Source organism: Numenius arquata, chromosome 11 (genome assembly GCF_964106895.1).
Source record: "Numenius arquata chromosome 11, bNumArq3.hap1.1, whole genome shotgun sequence".
NCBI lineage: Eukaryota > Metazoa > Chordata > Aves > Charadriiformes > Scolopacidae > Numenius > Numenius arquata.
Window position 1 is genome coordinate 35749468 of NC_133586.1, and position 12794 is coordinate 35762261.

General features: G+C 65.0%; 2 protein-coding genes across 2 annotated transcripts; one reads left to right on the plus strand and one right to left on the minus strand.

Annotated features, from left to right (window-relative positions):
- Window positions 1–138: 138 nt before the first annotated feature.
- On the plus strand, window positions 139–2378 carry NHP2 (NHP2 ribonucleoprotein). Its single transcript, XM_074156445.1, has 4 exons — window positions 139–317; window positions 403–472; window positions 549–654; window positions 2101–2378. The coding sequence occupies exons 1-4, from the start codon at window positions 167–169 to the stop codon at window positions 2224–2226; spliced, it is 453 nt and encodes a 150-aa protein (XP_074012546.1). The 5' UTR covers window positions 139–166; the 3' UTR covers window positions 2227–2378.
- A 552-nt stretch (window positions 2379–2930) lies between these two features.
- Window positions 2931–6358, minus strand: N4BP3 (NEDD4 binding protein 3). The gene is made up of 4 exons (XM_074156385.1): window positions 5945–6358; window positions 5183–5737; window positions 4710–4967; window positions 2931–4491 (listed from the first exon to the last, which is right to left on the minus strand). The coding sequence occupies exons 1-4, from the start codon at window positions 6356–6358 to the stop codon at window positions 3919–3921; spliced, it is 1800 nt and encodes a 599-aa protein (XP_074012486.1). The 3' UTR covers window positions 2931–3918.
- Between the last annotated feature and the right edge of the window lie 6436 nt (window positions 6359–12794).

Below are 12794 nucleotides of genomic sequence, written 5' to 3' on the forward strand. Positions count from 1 at the left end.
CTGCGGCCGGTGGCGGGAAGGCGCCGCTCGCCATTGGTCGGCGGGGTGGGCTGGCAGCCCCTGAGGGAGGTGCCGATTGGCTGGCGGAGAGCTGGCAGCTGCCAGTCCCGCCCCCCGGGCCGCGCGTGGCCCGGAAGCGGAAGCGGCGGCGCATGGCGGCGCGGACATGGCGCGGGAGAAACAGCCGGAGGCAGCGGCGGACGCGGAGGGGACGCCAGAGCGCTCGTACCGAGAGCAGCTCGACTACCTGAACCCCATCGCCCAGCCGCTCGCCTCCCGCAAGCTGACGCGCAAGCTCTACAAGTGTATCAGGAAAGGTCTGGGCGGGGGCTGAGAGCGGGGCGTAGCCGGGGCCGGGCAGGGTCGGGGCAGCAGCCCCCTCACGCAGTGCTTCTCTTGCAGCGGCCAAGCACAAGCAGATCCGTCGCGGTGTGAAGGAGGTCCAGAAGTTCATCAACAAGGGCGAGAAGGGGTAAGCGCTGCTCCGGCCCCGCTGACCCGGCCCGGCCCGGCCCGGGCCAGCCGCTGACATGGGCTTTCCCCTGCAGGATCACGGTGCTGGCCGGCGACACGCTGCCTATAGATGTGTATTGCCACATCCCTATCATGTGCGAGGACAGGAGCCTCCCCTACGCATACGTCCCTTCCAAATCGGTAAGGGGCTGGGGCTGGGGACGCGCAGTCGGGAGGCACCAGCTCTGGCGAGGGGGAACCCAGGGGCAGCACCCGGCCTGGGCTGTGACAGGAGCCTTCGCGGGGAGGTGCAAACCTGGTGCCTGAGTAAAGCACCCGGTGTTTGTCTGATGTTAAAGGAGGAGCTGCTGCCCAAGCATTCACACACCATTCAAGGGCTCACATACACACCACCCCAGTCTTTAACTGCCAGGAGCAGGGTCCCTTCGCAGCGGGTGACCCCATTGAGCAGATGGGTGCCCCTCCTGACTCCTCACACACACACTTGCTTTCTGTTGTGCTCCCTTCTCCTTTAGGCTTGGCCCTAGGTTTCCCACAGCAGAGCATCAGGTGTCAGATTTTATAAAAATAAGTAATTTAATTGAAAGGTCCAGCAGCCTGGGATTGGTGCCTCCAAAAGGGAGGGGTCTTGAACAAAGGGAGGGCAATTAGACCCTTGCAATCACTACACCTGCGTCACGTGCTGTTCATGCATCTTTTAGTCCGATGGTGATTTTTGGTCTGGGATCTTCCAACACTTCACTGGATTCTTTCTCTGTGTGCAGGCAGGCCAGCTGTTGACTGCTCTTACCTTGTTGATTTGCAGTCTCTGCTGAGGGTTGTTGCCTCTGTACCTTCTGGTTTACGCTCCTTGTGTACCTGCGGTCACTGGCAGAACATGGGGAACTGAAAAGTCCCAGACTTCGGGAAAACAATTCCAAAACATCCAGGCGTTATCAACGTTTTTCTTGTACTAAAACACAGCGCTGTACCAGCTGCTAGGAAAATTACTGAGAAAATTAACTCTGCGGCCTAAAGGCCTCAGCAAATGTAGCCACTCGTGCGGAGTAAAGCTAAGCAAATATCGTGTCACACCATATTATAAGCCTAAGTAATTCATTTTAATTAAAACTTACTTATTTGAGCTAAACAACTAATATCTCAACACCGTGGCCAGGGCACGAGAGGGAGCAGCGGTCGTGGTGTGGATGTGGGAGTGGAGAACCCTTTGTCCCAGCCGAGTCCCTGCAGCAAGGGGGGGTGGGAGCTGTGGCACAGAGGGGGACACGTCTGCCCTGTTAGCTGTGAGTTGGGACCTGGCTGCTCACAGAAACGGGATGCCGTCCCAGGCACGGTGTCAGTGGGACACCCTCCTTTGCAGGCTGGAATTTAGGAGGGGGAGGAGGGGGTGTGGGTGTCTTTGGGACGTCACCCCCTGCTGCAGGCAGCTCTGCAGAGCCTGGCTCCCTGCTCTGGGGAGGGAGTGGGGCTTGTGGGGTGGGTGCCAGCTTGAGGGACTGGGGGAGGTGTCTTCCCTGCGTTGGACCAGGGGATGGCACGTGTTGGCTGGGTGTCAGGCCTCCCCTCCCCGGGGCGGGGGGGAACACCCAGCACCCCCAGCCTCCCCACTTTGCTCTCTTCCGGCAGGACCTGGGAGCTGCCGCCGGCTCGAAGCGCCCAACCTGCGTCATCATGATCAAGCCCCACGAGGAGTACCAGGAGACCTACGATGAGTGCCTGGAGGAGGTGGGGGCCCTGCCCCTGCCGCTGTGAAGAGCTGGGGACGGGCTGTGCCCCGCGGGGCCGTGGCGGGTCCTCGTCCCCCACCCCTCTTTGCGGGGACATTGACGGGGGGGCGGTGAGCGCTGGTGGGGGGTGTGTGGGTGTGTGTGTGTGTCAATAAAGCTATTTGCGGGGTTTGTAGGACGCGGTACCCCCTTTGTACCGGGGGGAGCCCCGGCCCAGCGGCGGGGGGGGGGCTGGCACGGCTGGGGGCCTCCGGGCCGATAGGGGGCGCCCCGTGGGTGGGCGGGGAGACATGCATTCCTGGGGGGGGGGGAAGGCCGGGAGGGACCACTCCCGGGGGAGGCGGGGGGGGTGCGGGGGTGTGGTGATTTTCGGCCTCGTGGGGTCTCCTGGCTGGATTAAACCATTCCGGGGGGGGGGGGGTAAGGGGGTGAGGCTTGTCCCGGCGGCAGCGCCCCCGCAGGCCGCCCGCCCCCGCGGGGCCCAGCCGGTCGCGCAGGCCCCGGCCCAGCTGTGACTCAGCCCGCTGCAATGCCCCGACTGGTTGTACCGCCAGCCCCGGGCCGCCTCCCGCCCCGACGCGGCGGCTCCCCGGCAGCGACCCCCGAGGGAGGCGGCCTCACAGCCCCCTCCCCGGGCACAGCAGGGCCCAGGCCGGCCCGCACCCACCTTGTGTGGCCGAGAGCCCCGGTACCCCCCCGCCGCGCTGGAGGAAAAGCAAAGGCAGCGACCAGAAGAATGAAATCCGGGTTTATTGCAGGAAAGGCCGAGGAGAGCGGGGCCGGGCCCGGCCTTCACGTGGCTCCGTTGTTACAGACATGGAGCAGGGCTCCTTCCAGCACCTCTCGGCCTTGTCTCCCCCCAGCATTGGCCCGGCCCCTCAGCTACCCCTCACCCATCCTGGGAGGGGTGATGTGGGGACACCCCAGCCTCTCCCCAGCCTGCGGAGCATCCCAGCCCACTGCCCACATGTCCCAGTCCTCTTTTCCCCAGCCACAAAGGCCTCCCAGCGTGGCAGGACGCTGGGCTCCCATCCCTCACTGCACAAGGCACTCATCCCTCTCAGCCCAAAGGGCTCCGTGCTGGGAAGCTGCATTAACCACCCTCCATTGCAGAGCAGCCCCAGTACTGGTAACATGGAAAGCCCCAACAGAGGTGCTGGGGCAGCCGCCCCACTCCCAGAAGTACCAGCACTTGTCAGGCTTTCCTCCTCTGCCTTCCCAGTGGTACCAACAGAGACCGGCTCAGGCACAGGGCACTGCTGGCTCCAGGACCCTGCTGACAGGGCAGCCACTGTGAGCAGCAGCTGGAATCTCACAGCAGGACGCTGGGGCTGGGGACAGGGCTTGAGCCTCTCCTTAGCAAGACATTAAGTTACTGGATTGTAGGGAATGGGGCAGCAGAGCAGGAGGGGCAGGGAATGTCTCACAGGGCGCTTGGTTTCTGCTCTCATGGCAGAAGGAATCACAGAGCAAGCGCTCCTGGAGTCAGAGCACGGGGCACATGCAAGACCCCCACCCTGGCACAGATGACCCCCCGGTCTCTAGAGTCCCCCCCAGAAGGGCCTGAAGCGCTGCAAGAAGGAAAAGCTCCCTTGTCGCAATCAGTCCTTCTCCCCAGGGCAGCGCTGAGCAGCCGGTCCTTGTGCAAACCCTGAGATCATCCAGTTGCAGCAGCAACAGACCTTCCCCCTTCACAGTCCCACCAGCATCCCACTGCTCAGATCTTCGAGGACTCCACGCGCTCGATCCACGGAGAGTCTGTTCCGACATCCCTGGGCTCTGACCGCAGCTGCCGCAGCTCCCGCTCCAGCACCTGGCTCCGGTGGTACATCTCCATGTAGCTGGCCTGCAGCTCCCGCTGGTACCGCAGCACCTTCTCCTTCTCCTCCTGCCAGGTTTTTCTCTCCAGCTCAAAGTTCACAGCCTGCAGCTGGCCCTGGCGCCGCTCCCGCAGCAGCTCTGCCCACAGCCACTCCACCTGCCGCTCCAGGGGCTCCGCCGTGTCACTGTGAAGGCCCCGGCACTTGGAGTCATCAGTTTCGCAGCCAGGGAAGTCCTGGCATGCCGGCATGGGGTCATCGCCCAGAGGGAGTGAGGCACCGGGCTCCGGGGGGCTCTGGAAGGAGTCTGCCAGTTGTGCCAGCTGGGAGTCCCTGGCCTGGACCTCCGCCTTGGCCTCCCGCAGCTGCGTCTTCAGGCTGAATATCTCACCCAGCTTCTGAGCCATCTCCTCCTGGGTGTCCCGGAGCTGTTGCTTCAGCAGGGAGATCTCTGCTGCCTTCTGGCACACCTGCAGGGCACGGGCAAGCAGTGAGGAAGGGTTGGAGGAACACGACCCCAGGGGTGGCAGCATTCCAGATTGTCACCACAGCATCCCTGGCAGACCACGAGCATCCCACCTGGCTCGTCCTCTGTGGCCATGAATGACACCAGAGCAGGGAACTGCTGCCCCCATCCCGGCTCCACAGCCAGGAGGGTGGCAACACGGAGGGAAGGAAGGGGACTCACCTCCCACTTGGTCTCCTCCAGCTTGGGGCTGACGCGCTCCCCCTGGGACTGCCGGAGCTTGGGCTCCTCACACTGGCACTGCTGCATGCTCAGCTCCTCCTGCAGCCGCTTCTTCTCCTGCTGCGCCTTGTAGAGCTGCAGCTGCAGCGCCCGCTGCCCGCGCTGTGCCTGCTGCATCACCTGCTGCAGCCTGGCCATGTACATCTGCTTCAGATCCTCCAGCTCATCCAGCCACAGCCGCTGCTTGTCCTCAAATGCCTGCCAGCACGGGTGGACTCTGGTGAGGGTCTGGGGCAGCACCAGGGAGGGATCCCAGAAGGTCCCGTGATGTTGCATCCTCCCCAGCTTGGACATTCCCCGCCCATCGCCCACCACAGCAGGACACCAGCTCCTTCACAGCTCCCTCCACCCAGGCACCGCTTCCCCACGCCCTGGCCCAGGGCACCCAGTGCAGCCCCAGCCCCACAGCTCACCTGTGTGAAGGGGTCTTCGGTCTCACTAAGGCTCCTCTTGAGCTGCCGCAGCTCTCCTCCCGTCTCCTGCAGCCGGTCCTCCAGCTGCTTCACCGCGTCCTCCAGCGAGTAGGTGAACTCATAGGGTGGCGGGGGCTCCCCAGGGCTCTGCAGCCGGCTCAGTGTGGCCATGCTTTTGCAGGACAGGGGTGCTTTCTCAGGGGCCAGGGGGTCCCTGGGGCTCCGGGAGACCCTGTCCAAGGAGCCCCCGATGTGGTTGATGTGGCCCATGGAGGCGCTGAACTGGCTCTGGGCAGGCTTGAGGCGGGAGCCGTAGGAGGGGAAGCTCTGGATGGAGTTGTGGCTGGAGTCGGAGGCCTCATCCAGGCTGATGGCGTGGAGCAGGTGGGTGCGGAGCGGGCCGTGCTGCGAGGTCGCCGTGCTGCTCTGCGACAGCAGCGTGTGCAGGCTCCCGTTGCTCTTGGACAGCTTCTGCCCCTTGGATGAGGAGAGGCCCTGCATGGAGACCAGCCCCTTCCCAGCCACCGCCTTGAAGGCTGAGGGCCTGATACGGCACTGAAAAACAAGAGCGGGGTCAGGATGAGCCCAACAGCCCCTCACAGAAGTCCCAAGCCAGGGAAAACCCACCTGTTCCCAGCCCCACATCCCTGGACATCCTCAAATCCCCATATTCCATCCCAGATATGGACTGTTCTCTTCCGGCCCCATTCTCTCACAGAGCAGGACATATTTCAGGGCCCGGCATGGTGCCCACAGCCTCACCTTGTCGAAGCGGCCCCTCTCGGGCAGGGAGCTCTTGGAGAAGTCAGCCCCACGGTGATGCTCACGAGAACCGCGCTCCGGGGACCGGTTCTCACGGTCGCTCTCGTAGTCCCGCTTGTAGCAGGCGCCCGACGTCTGGTGCTTCCGCTCCGACCGCGTCTCCTTCTTGGCCCCGTGCAGGTAGCCAAAGAGCTCCCGCTGGCTCGGCCCCTTCCGCAGTAAGCCGTCGGGCTGCCGAAGCCCCCGCGAGCCCCCCAGCGGGGCCCGCAGCTCCAGGGGGGACAGATCCTGCTTCTCCACCAGGCTGCCCACGCTGCCCATGCTGCCGACGATGCCGACGGGCTCCGAAGAGAGGTAGGTGCCGAGGATGCGGGTGTCAGGCTCACAGGTCACAGGACCCTGTGCTGCTGCCATGGAGAATTAGAGAAAAGCCCGGTACCAGCACTGCTGAAGGAGAGACAAAGTCAGCAACGCCGGGCAGCCGGGACTTGGAGCCCCCCCCGGCACCCCCATTTCCCAGCTAATCCCAAGGACCAACCCAGGCTCCAGGTGCTGGGAGAGACCTGCCATGTCCCGAGCAGCTCCCCAGGGGACCCGGGAGCCGAGTGAGCAGGGTGCCAGCATGCAGCATGCACTGGGCGAGCTGCGGTGAGGCGGGGGCTCCCCCCCTTGCCGTCCCCCCACCATGGCGGAGCACCTCCCTCCCACACCCAGCCCCACCTCCCGCCTGCGGCCGGGGCCGCCACCAAAACAGGCACCTGCCGCCCAGCCAGGCGGGCGAGTTCGGGAGCCGGCAGCACCTGCCCGGGCCTGGCGCCAGCCCCAGCCCAGCGGCACCGAGCCGCCCCCCAGGTCCCCACGGTCTGGACACTCTCCCTAAAATGACCCCAGGGATGCCCAGTCCCGGGGACACTGGCTTGGCCTCCCCAGGGTGTGCAGGGAACGGGCACCTCTCCTGCCCCACGGGGAGCCTTCCCGCACAGCACGGGCTCCCACGCCACGCAGGGCGAGTTCCCAATCCCTCCCTGTGGCCCTGCTCCATCCACAGGCAGCTCCCACCCCAGTGCTGGCCAGGGGTGAGGTGGCCACAGTCCAGCTGCTGCGTGCGTGCCGGGGACCCTGTGGCCGGACACAGCGGGAGGGTGGCGGGAAGGGGCAGGATGCGGACGGGACAATGCAGCTTCCTGCGCAGGTGGCCGGGGGAGGAAGGATGGCGAGGATGCCTTCGGCCTCGGCTCCGGCTCCCCAGCACCGGGGAGGGGGACAATGGCCCTCGCAGCCCTTCGGGAGCAGCCCTGGCAGTGGGGACAGGGTGAACGTGGCAGGGGACAGGCAGAGCCCCCCCCCCCCCCGTGGCTCCCAGCCTCGCCGAGGGCTCGCAGGCCGGGTTACACCCAGGAAGCTGCCCTGGTTCTCAGCACCACACGCCGGGTAAACAAACACCCCGCTTTTAATTGCTGCCACGCACAAACCTGTCTGACAGCTCCCGGCCTGCGCTGTCACCTCCCTCCCCGAACCCAGCACCTGCTCCGGGCATCGGCACCCCAGGAAGGACAGGAGGGATCGGGTCCCTCTGGGAGGCTCCGTGCTGCCTGCGATGCCACTGGGCGTGCAGAAGGGATGGATGGGGGACACGGAGGGGAAGCTTGCAGCATCCAGCCCCCCCCCCAACACCGGGGGCAGCAGCTCGGCCGAACCCCGGCAGAGCCAGCTTCTCCCGGCACAGTCGGCCGAGGAAGTAGGTCAGGTTGTGGGAGGTTTTTGGGAAGCGCCGGGGGAATCCGAAGGTGTCCTGCCTGCGGCGGGAAGGGTGTCACCCCCCAGGCGTCAAAACACCGGTCCGGCCAGCCTGGCTCCTTCCCGAGGAGATACGATCCCAACCCCAAGCTGTGCCCCCCCGCCCTCCCCGGGCAGGATACGGCCACAAACACTCCGGGGGGCTGCGGGGAGGCGCGGAGGGGGGGGGGGCTGCGGGGAGGCGGGCGCGGGGGGGACCCCCGCGCCCGCCTCCCCGCAGCCCCCCCCCCCCCCTCCGCGCCTCCCCGCAGCCCCCCCCCCCGATCCCGGGCCGGAATTTCCGGCACGGAGAAGGCGGAGGGGGAGGTCGGTCCCCGGGACCGGGCCCGAGCGAGCGCGTTGCATCCCGTCACAAAGCACCGCACGGCGGAAAGCAACGCGGGGGGGAGGGAAGGAGGAAGGGGGCGCACCCGAGATTTCCCCCCCGCCACTCCCTCGGGGAAGCGTACCGGGGGCTTACCGGGAGGGCGTACCGGGGGTTCACCCGGGCCCGCACTCACCATGCCGGCGGCGCTGCGATCCCGCTCGGCTCCTCTTTCTCTATCTTTCTCTCTCTTCTTTCCCCCCCCCCTCCCCTCCGCCTCCCGGTTCCCTCCTTCCCTCGCCGCGTTTGAACGCGCCCCTCGGCCGGCGACCGCGCGGGCAGCGGGAGGAGCCGGCACCGGCAAATCGCGGCGCGGAGGCGGGCGGCGGTGGGGCGGGAAGAGAAGGAGGAGGAGGAGGAGGTGGAGGAGGAGGAAGAAGAAGAAGAAGAAGGGGGCCGTGCCTGCCGGCGGGGCGGGGCGGTGCTGGCTTTGTGCAGCGCCGAGCACCCCTTGCGCAAACTCCCCCCCCCCACCCCGCCTCGGTGCGGGGAAACCCCTTCCCCCCGCGACTCCCTGACTAGCAGTGGCCCCAGTCGGTCCCCGGTGGCCCTCACCGTGGCGGGTTGGCTGGTAGGAGCAGGACATATCGCCTACCCGGGACTGCATCCCCCCTCCACGGAGGGTGGAGAGGGGTCTTGGCTCCGTTGGACACTCTCCGCACCCACCTCCAGCCCCGTGTCCATCCCCCCCCAGCACCCACGGGTGTGCAGGAAGCACCAGAGGTGCCTGCGCTGCCACCGCTCACTCCACGGGCCACAGCACGCCATGGGGGGGTGTGGAGCGCCCTTGAGGGGCTGCCACCCGCCCCAGCGTTGGGCCTGGCACCGCTGAGACATGACACGCTTCATCCCTCTGCACCAGCCCTGCCACATCCTGGCCCGCAGCCAGTTTTGTCACTCGCCACCCCTGCAGCGTGCAGGAGCGGGGATCCTAGCGCAGGGCAGACCTGTTCACCGGGTGTCCTGGTGTCCTCGGGGGACAACCCTGCTCCATCCCCACAGCAACTCATGCATGGCACCCATCTCTCCCAGGGGAGGGATCATTCCCGCACCATGCCCACCCTGGGTTCGGGGATGTGTTCATCCGGAGCGCTCGTGCACCGGGGCCCTGCTCGCTGCCAGCTCCCCCCGCCACACACCAGAGTCCTCAAGCTGTGCTGCCAGTGCTCACCCACACATACACAGTGTCCCCGGTCCCTGCTCGCCAGGCTCACATGCTTCCATTATCCTCGGTGCGGTGCCAAGGCATACAACCGCTCCCTCCGTCCCCAGCTTCCCTGTTCCCCATGGCTCCTTTCCACCACGCAGCTGCATGCTGGGGTGACAGGATGTGCGGCCTCTGAACAGGGGGGCCCTTCGCAACACTGCCATTTCCCAACCTGCTGGCACCAGAAACGTGTCTGCAATGCCCTGGCCCTCTGCTTGCAGCTCAGCCACGCGTGGGGCGCCCCCAGCAGCCCGTGGGGATGCTGGGTCCCTGCCAGAGGGACAGGCAGTAACGGCATCCCACCAGGGCCTCGGTCCAGGCAGGTTGTAGTGATGCTGGGCTGACTTCAACGGGTGCTGGTCACAGCCGCACCCCTCCTTGTCTGCCCCGTTTCCTGCTGCCACGTCTCCACCGCGGGCTGCGTTCCCCTGGGCACGTCTCCCCAGGATGGCAGCTCCCGCGAGGCCCCGGGGCTCGGCTCTGCCCGGGACACTCCAGCGGCCAGGGATAGCACCTCCCCTGGGTAGAGACACGTCTGCCTCCCGTCAGCTTTTCCCCAGCCCCCTCTCTCTGCTCACCTCAACCCCCTGCTCCCCCCCCCATCACGATGCTACAGCAATTTCATGTGGCTGCCAGCAAACCGCTCCGGGCACCACCCCATTTAAAACAACCTGGCAATAAAAGCCAGCCAATTCCCATGCCTGCAGCAGCCCCCGCACGGCCCCGCTGGCAGCAATTTGGGCCCCAGAAGGGGGGGTCACATAGGGGCAGGGCTGGAACTCCACAGGCTCTCTTTGCCCCCAAGCATCCTGACCCCCTCCTCAGGGTTGCTGAGAGCAGGGGAACGCCAGGAGGCCTCCGGCTCGGCTTCGCGGGCCTCCCAGGGCAGCAGGCAGGGTGTTATCCATCTGCTGAAAGGCGATGGGGAAAAAAAAATCATCCCCTCCCGCTGGGCCATTGCTAATAATGAAGTGCGTGGGGGGGTAACAGAGCCGAGCGACCTCCGAGTCACATTCAGGGCTATAAAAGGAAGCCGGGTCTACAGCACGGTGCCTCTTCCACAAAAGCAACCAGAGGATGAGGGGGCTGCGAGCGGAGCTGAGAAATAGCTGCCAGGCAGCGGGAGAGGAGCCTTTAGCGCTGAGCGAAGTGCAAGGTGCGCATATGCTCTCTGTTTCTGCACATCTATGTCTTCATGAAACCTGCCCGAAACTGTGTCATCTATTTTGAACGGTGCAGAGAAATACTCTGATTTGTCTCTGCCAGCCCTGGCTGCGGTTCAGGCTGGTGTACAGGTGGCTGAGCCCAAAACCTGCGCGATAGAGAGACAGGAGCAGGGCTGTTGGGCCAACATCTCCCTCTGGCCAACTGCAGCGAGGGACATGATGGGTCCTGGGAACTCCTCCGGAGCAGCGCACCATGTGTCCGAGCCCATCTGCAATCTTCATTCCAGATGCCAGTGCTGGAGAGGCCATGGGTAGCGCATCCCTACATGGCTCTGGGGCGAGGACAGGCCCTGAGCTGGGGAGGACACGCTGGGTCTGCCTGTGCCTTGGGTGATGCAAAGCAGCAGGGCCTGATCCTTACCGCCCTGCACCGCCACCTTGACCCCTTCCTCGGGAGGCAGCCCCCCTTGCACCCCCATCTGCAGAACTCCAGCCTCCTCACCCAGCTCCAGAGCAGCACAGAGAGCAGACGGCACCAGGTCTCTCCAGACACCCCATCCCGCTGCCCCTACACCATACACGACCCCCACACTTGGCTCTGATGCTTTTGTCTCCCTCATCCCGGTGCTCCTCCCCGGAGATGCCATGTCCCTGAGTCTGCTCGGCTTCCCGAGATGGCGACAGCTTCTGTCTGGGGACGTCTGCAGGCACCCAGCAAAGCAATTGCTCCATGAAGCACCAGGCATGGGACAAGGACAGAAGGGGCCAGGAAACACGAAGGGCCTAGTGCCAGCGCTGGTGACGGGGCTGAACCGAGGGGTACTGGCTGCTCGGCTGGGTCTGCCCAGCTTAAGGAGGCAGCAGCACCCAAAACGCGTGCCAAGCCCCAGAGCCAGCACGATGCAGTCCCAAACACAGCACCATCTGTGAGCCCAGCCCAAGCACCCTCCATCCTGAAGCAGCACAGCACCACTTCACCCAGCAGCCTGAGCAGGCAGCCAGGCCAGGCTGGTGATGGAAGAGAGGAGCCCAGCACTGGCAGGGGTCTCTCTCAAGAGTTGGAGGGCGTCTCTGCCACCCCTTGACAGATCAGAGTGAATGGCAGCATCCTAAAGGTCACAGCGCCTGTTCGGTCCCAGCATGAGCAAGCACGGACCAGGTGCTGCTCCACAGCTGGGGCTCAAGAGCTGGGTCCCGAGCAGGACATGCAGCCCCCCTGCCCAGCTCTACACACCCCATTTCCCAGCAAAAGCTGCTGGTGCGGCTGATTTCTACCAAACCCAAACAACTGGCAGCCCCAGGTGCCCTTCCTCACCTGTTGAGACCCTCCTGGCTTCCCCACCTCCTGGATCCGGCACTGCAGAGCACCCAGGCATGTCCCCAGCTGCCAGAGGAGGACATTCACCTCCTCTTCCTCCTCGTGTCTCCCATCCCAGGGCACTCTCCCAGCACAGTGTCAGTGCTTCAGTTGCCTCCCACAGGCTGCTCTTGCTCTGACAGCAGCAGGTCTCCAAGTCACCACATGGGTTGGGCTCGTGGGGACAGACCCAGGAGTGTGTCTGCTTGGTCACCTGCTGCTCAGCAGCACCCCAAGGCTGACACAGCTCTTTCCCCGGGCACCTTCCCTCAGCCGTTCACCGACCCAGACAAGCCACATCCACAGTGGGGAGCTTGAGCCCACAGCGGAGCCCTCGCAGGCCCTGCAGGCAGCAGGGGACCAGCACTGTGATACCCTCAGCAAGTAAACAGCCCCCTGCCCTGCTGGAAGGGGCAGCCCAGGCCCTTGTCCTGCCACGCCACAGCAGAAACGAGCCTGGTGGCAAGGCAGGACTGGACAGATAGAGCGAGCGGGTGAGACCTGCAGCCTGGGCCCCACACAGTCTTGTGTCCCCCTCATCAACCCAAACCCTCCTGCTCCCACCTCGAGGGGAGCGTCCCAGTCCCTGCCTTGCCCAGGGAAGTTCTTGTTCTCCTCGACTCAGGTGGATTACAGGGAACCATCCTGATTTCTGCACTTCACCCACGCCATTGCCCCAGCTCCACCAGCACTGCAGTGAGCCTGGCAGCCAGTCCTTCCCAGAACACCTCGGTACAGGGCAGGAGCAGATCCCAGTTCCCCTCAGCGCTGCTGGGGGGACATCAGGCTCTCCAACACCCCCTGAAAAAGGCCAAGGCAGCACATGCCACAGGAGGCAAGCAAGGAAGAGAGCAGCTCAGCCAGAACTCTCCTCCTTACTCCACAGAGAGAGAAATCCTGGGCTACCTCAGCTGCTGACATCCAGCAGACCTGAGGATGCTGCGCCATGGCTCAACCAC

What these genes read in the sequence shown, in the direction of transcription:
- NHP2 (XM_074156445.1), top strand. Translation starts at nt 167, where the DNA reads ATGGCGCGGGAGAAACAGCCGGAGGCAGCGGCGGACGCGGAGGGGACG. An exon ending in CTACAAGTGTATCAGGAAAG is followed by an intron (nt 318 to 402) that starts GTCTGGGCGGGG and finishes CTTCTCTTGCAG; the next exon opens with CGGCCAAGCACAAGCAGATC. An exon ending in CATACGTCCCTTCCAAATCG is followed by an intron (nt 655 to 2,100) that starts GTAAGGGGCTGG and finishes CTCTTCCGGCAG; the next exon opens with GACCTGGGAGCTGCCGCCGG.
- N4BP3 (XM_074156385.1), bottom strand. Translation starts at nt 6,358, where the DNA reads ATGGCAGCAGCACAGGGTCCTGTGACCTGTGAGCCTGACACCCGCATC. An exon ending in CCGAAGACCCCTTCACACAG is followed by an intron (nt 4,968 to 5,182) that starts GTGAGCTGTGGG and finishes CCGTGCTGGCAG; the next exon opens with GCATTTGAGGACAAGCAGCG. An exon ending in TGGAGGAGACCAAGTGGGAG is followed by an intron (nt 4,492 to 4,709) that starts GTGAGTCCCCTT and finishes CGTGCCCTGCAG; the next exon opens with GTGTGCCAGAAGGCAGCAGA.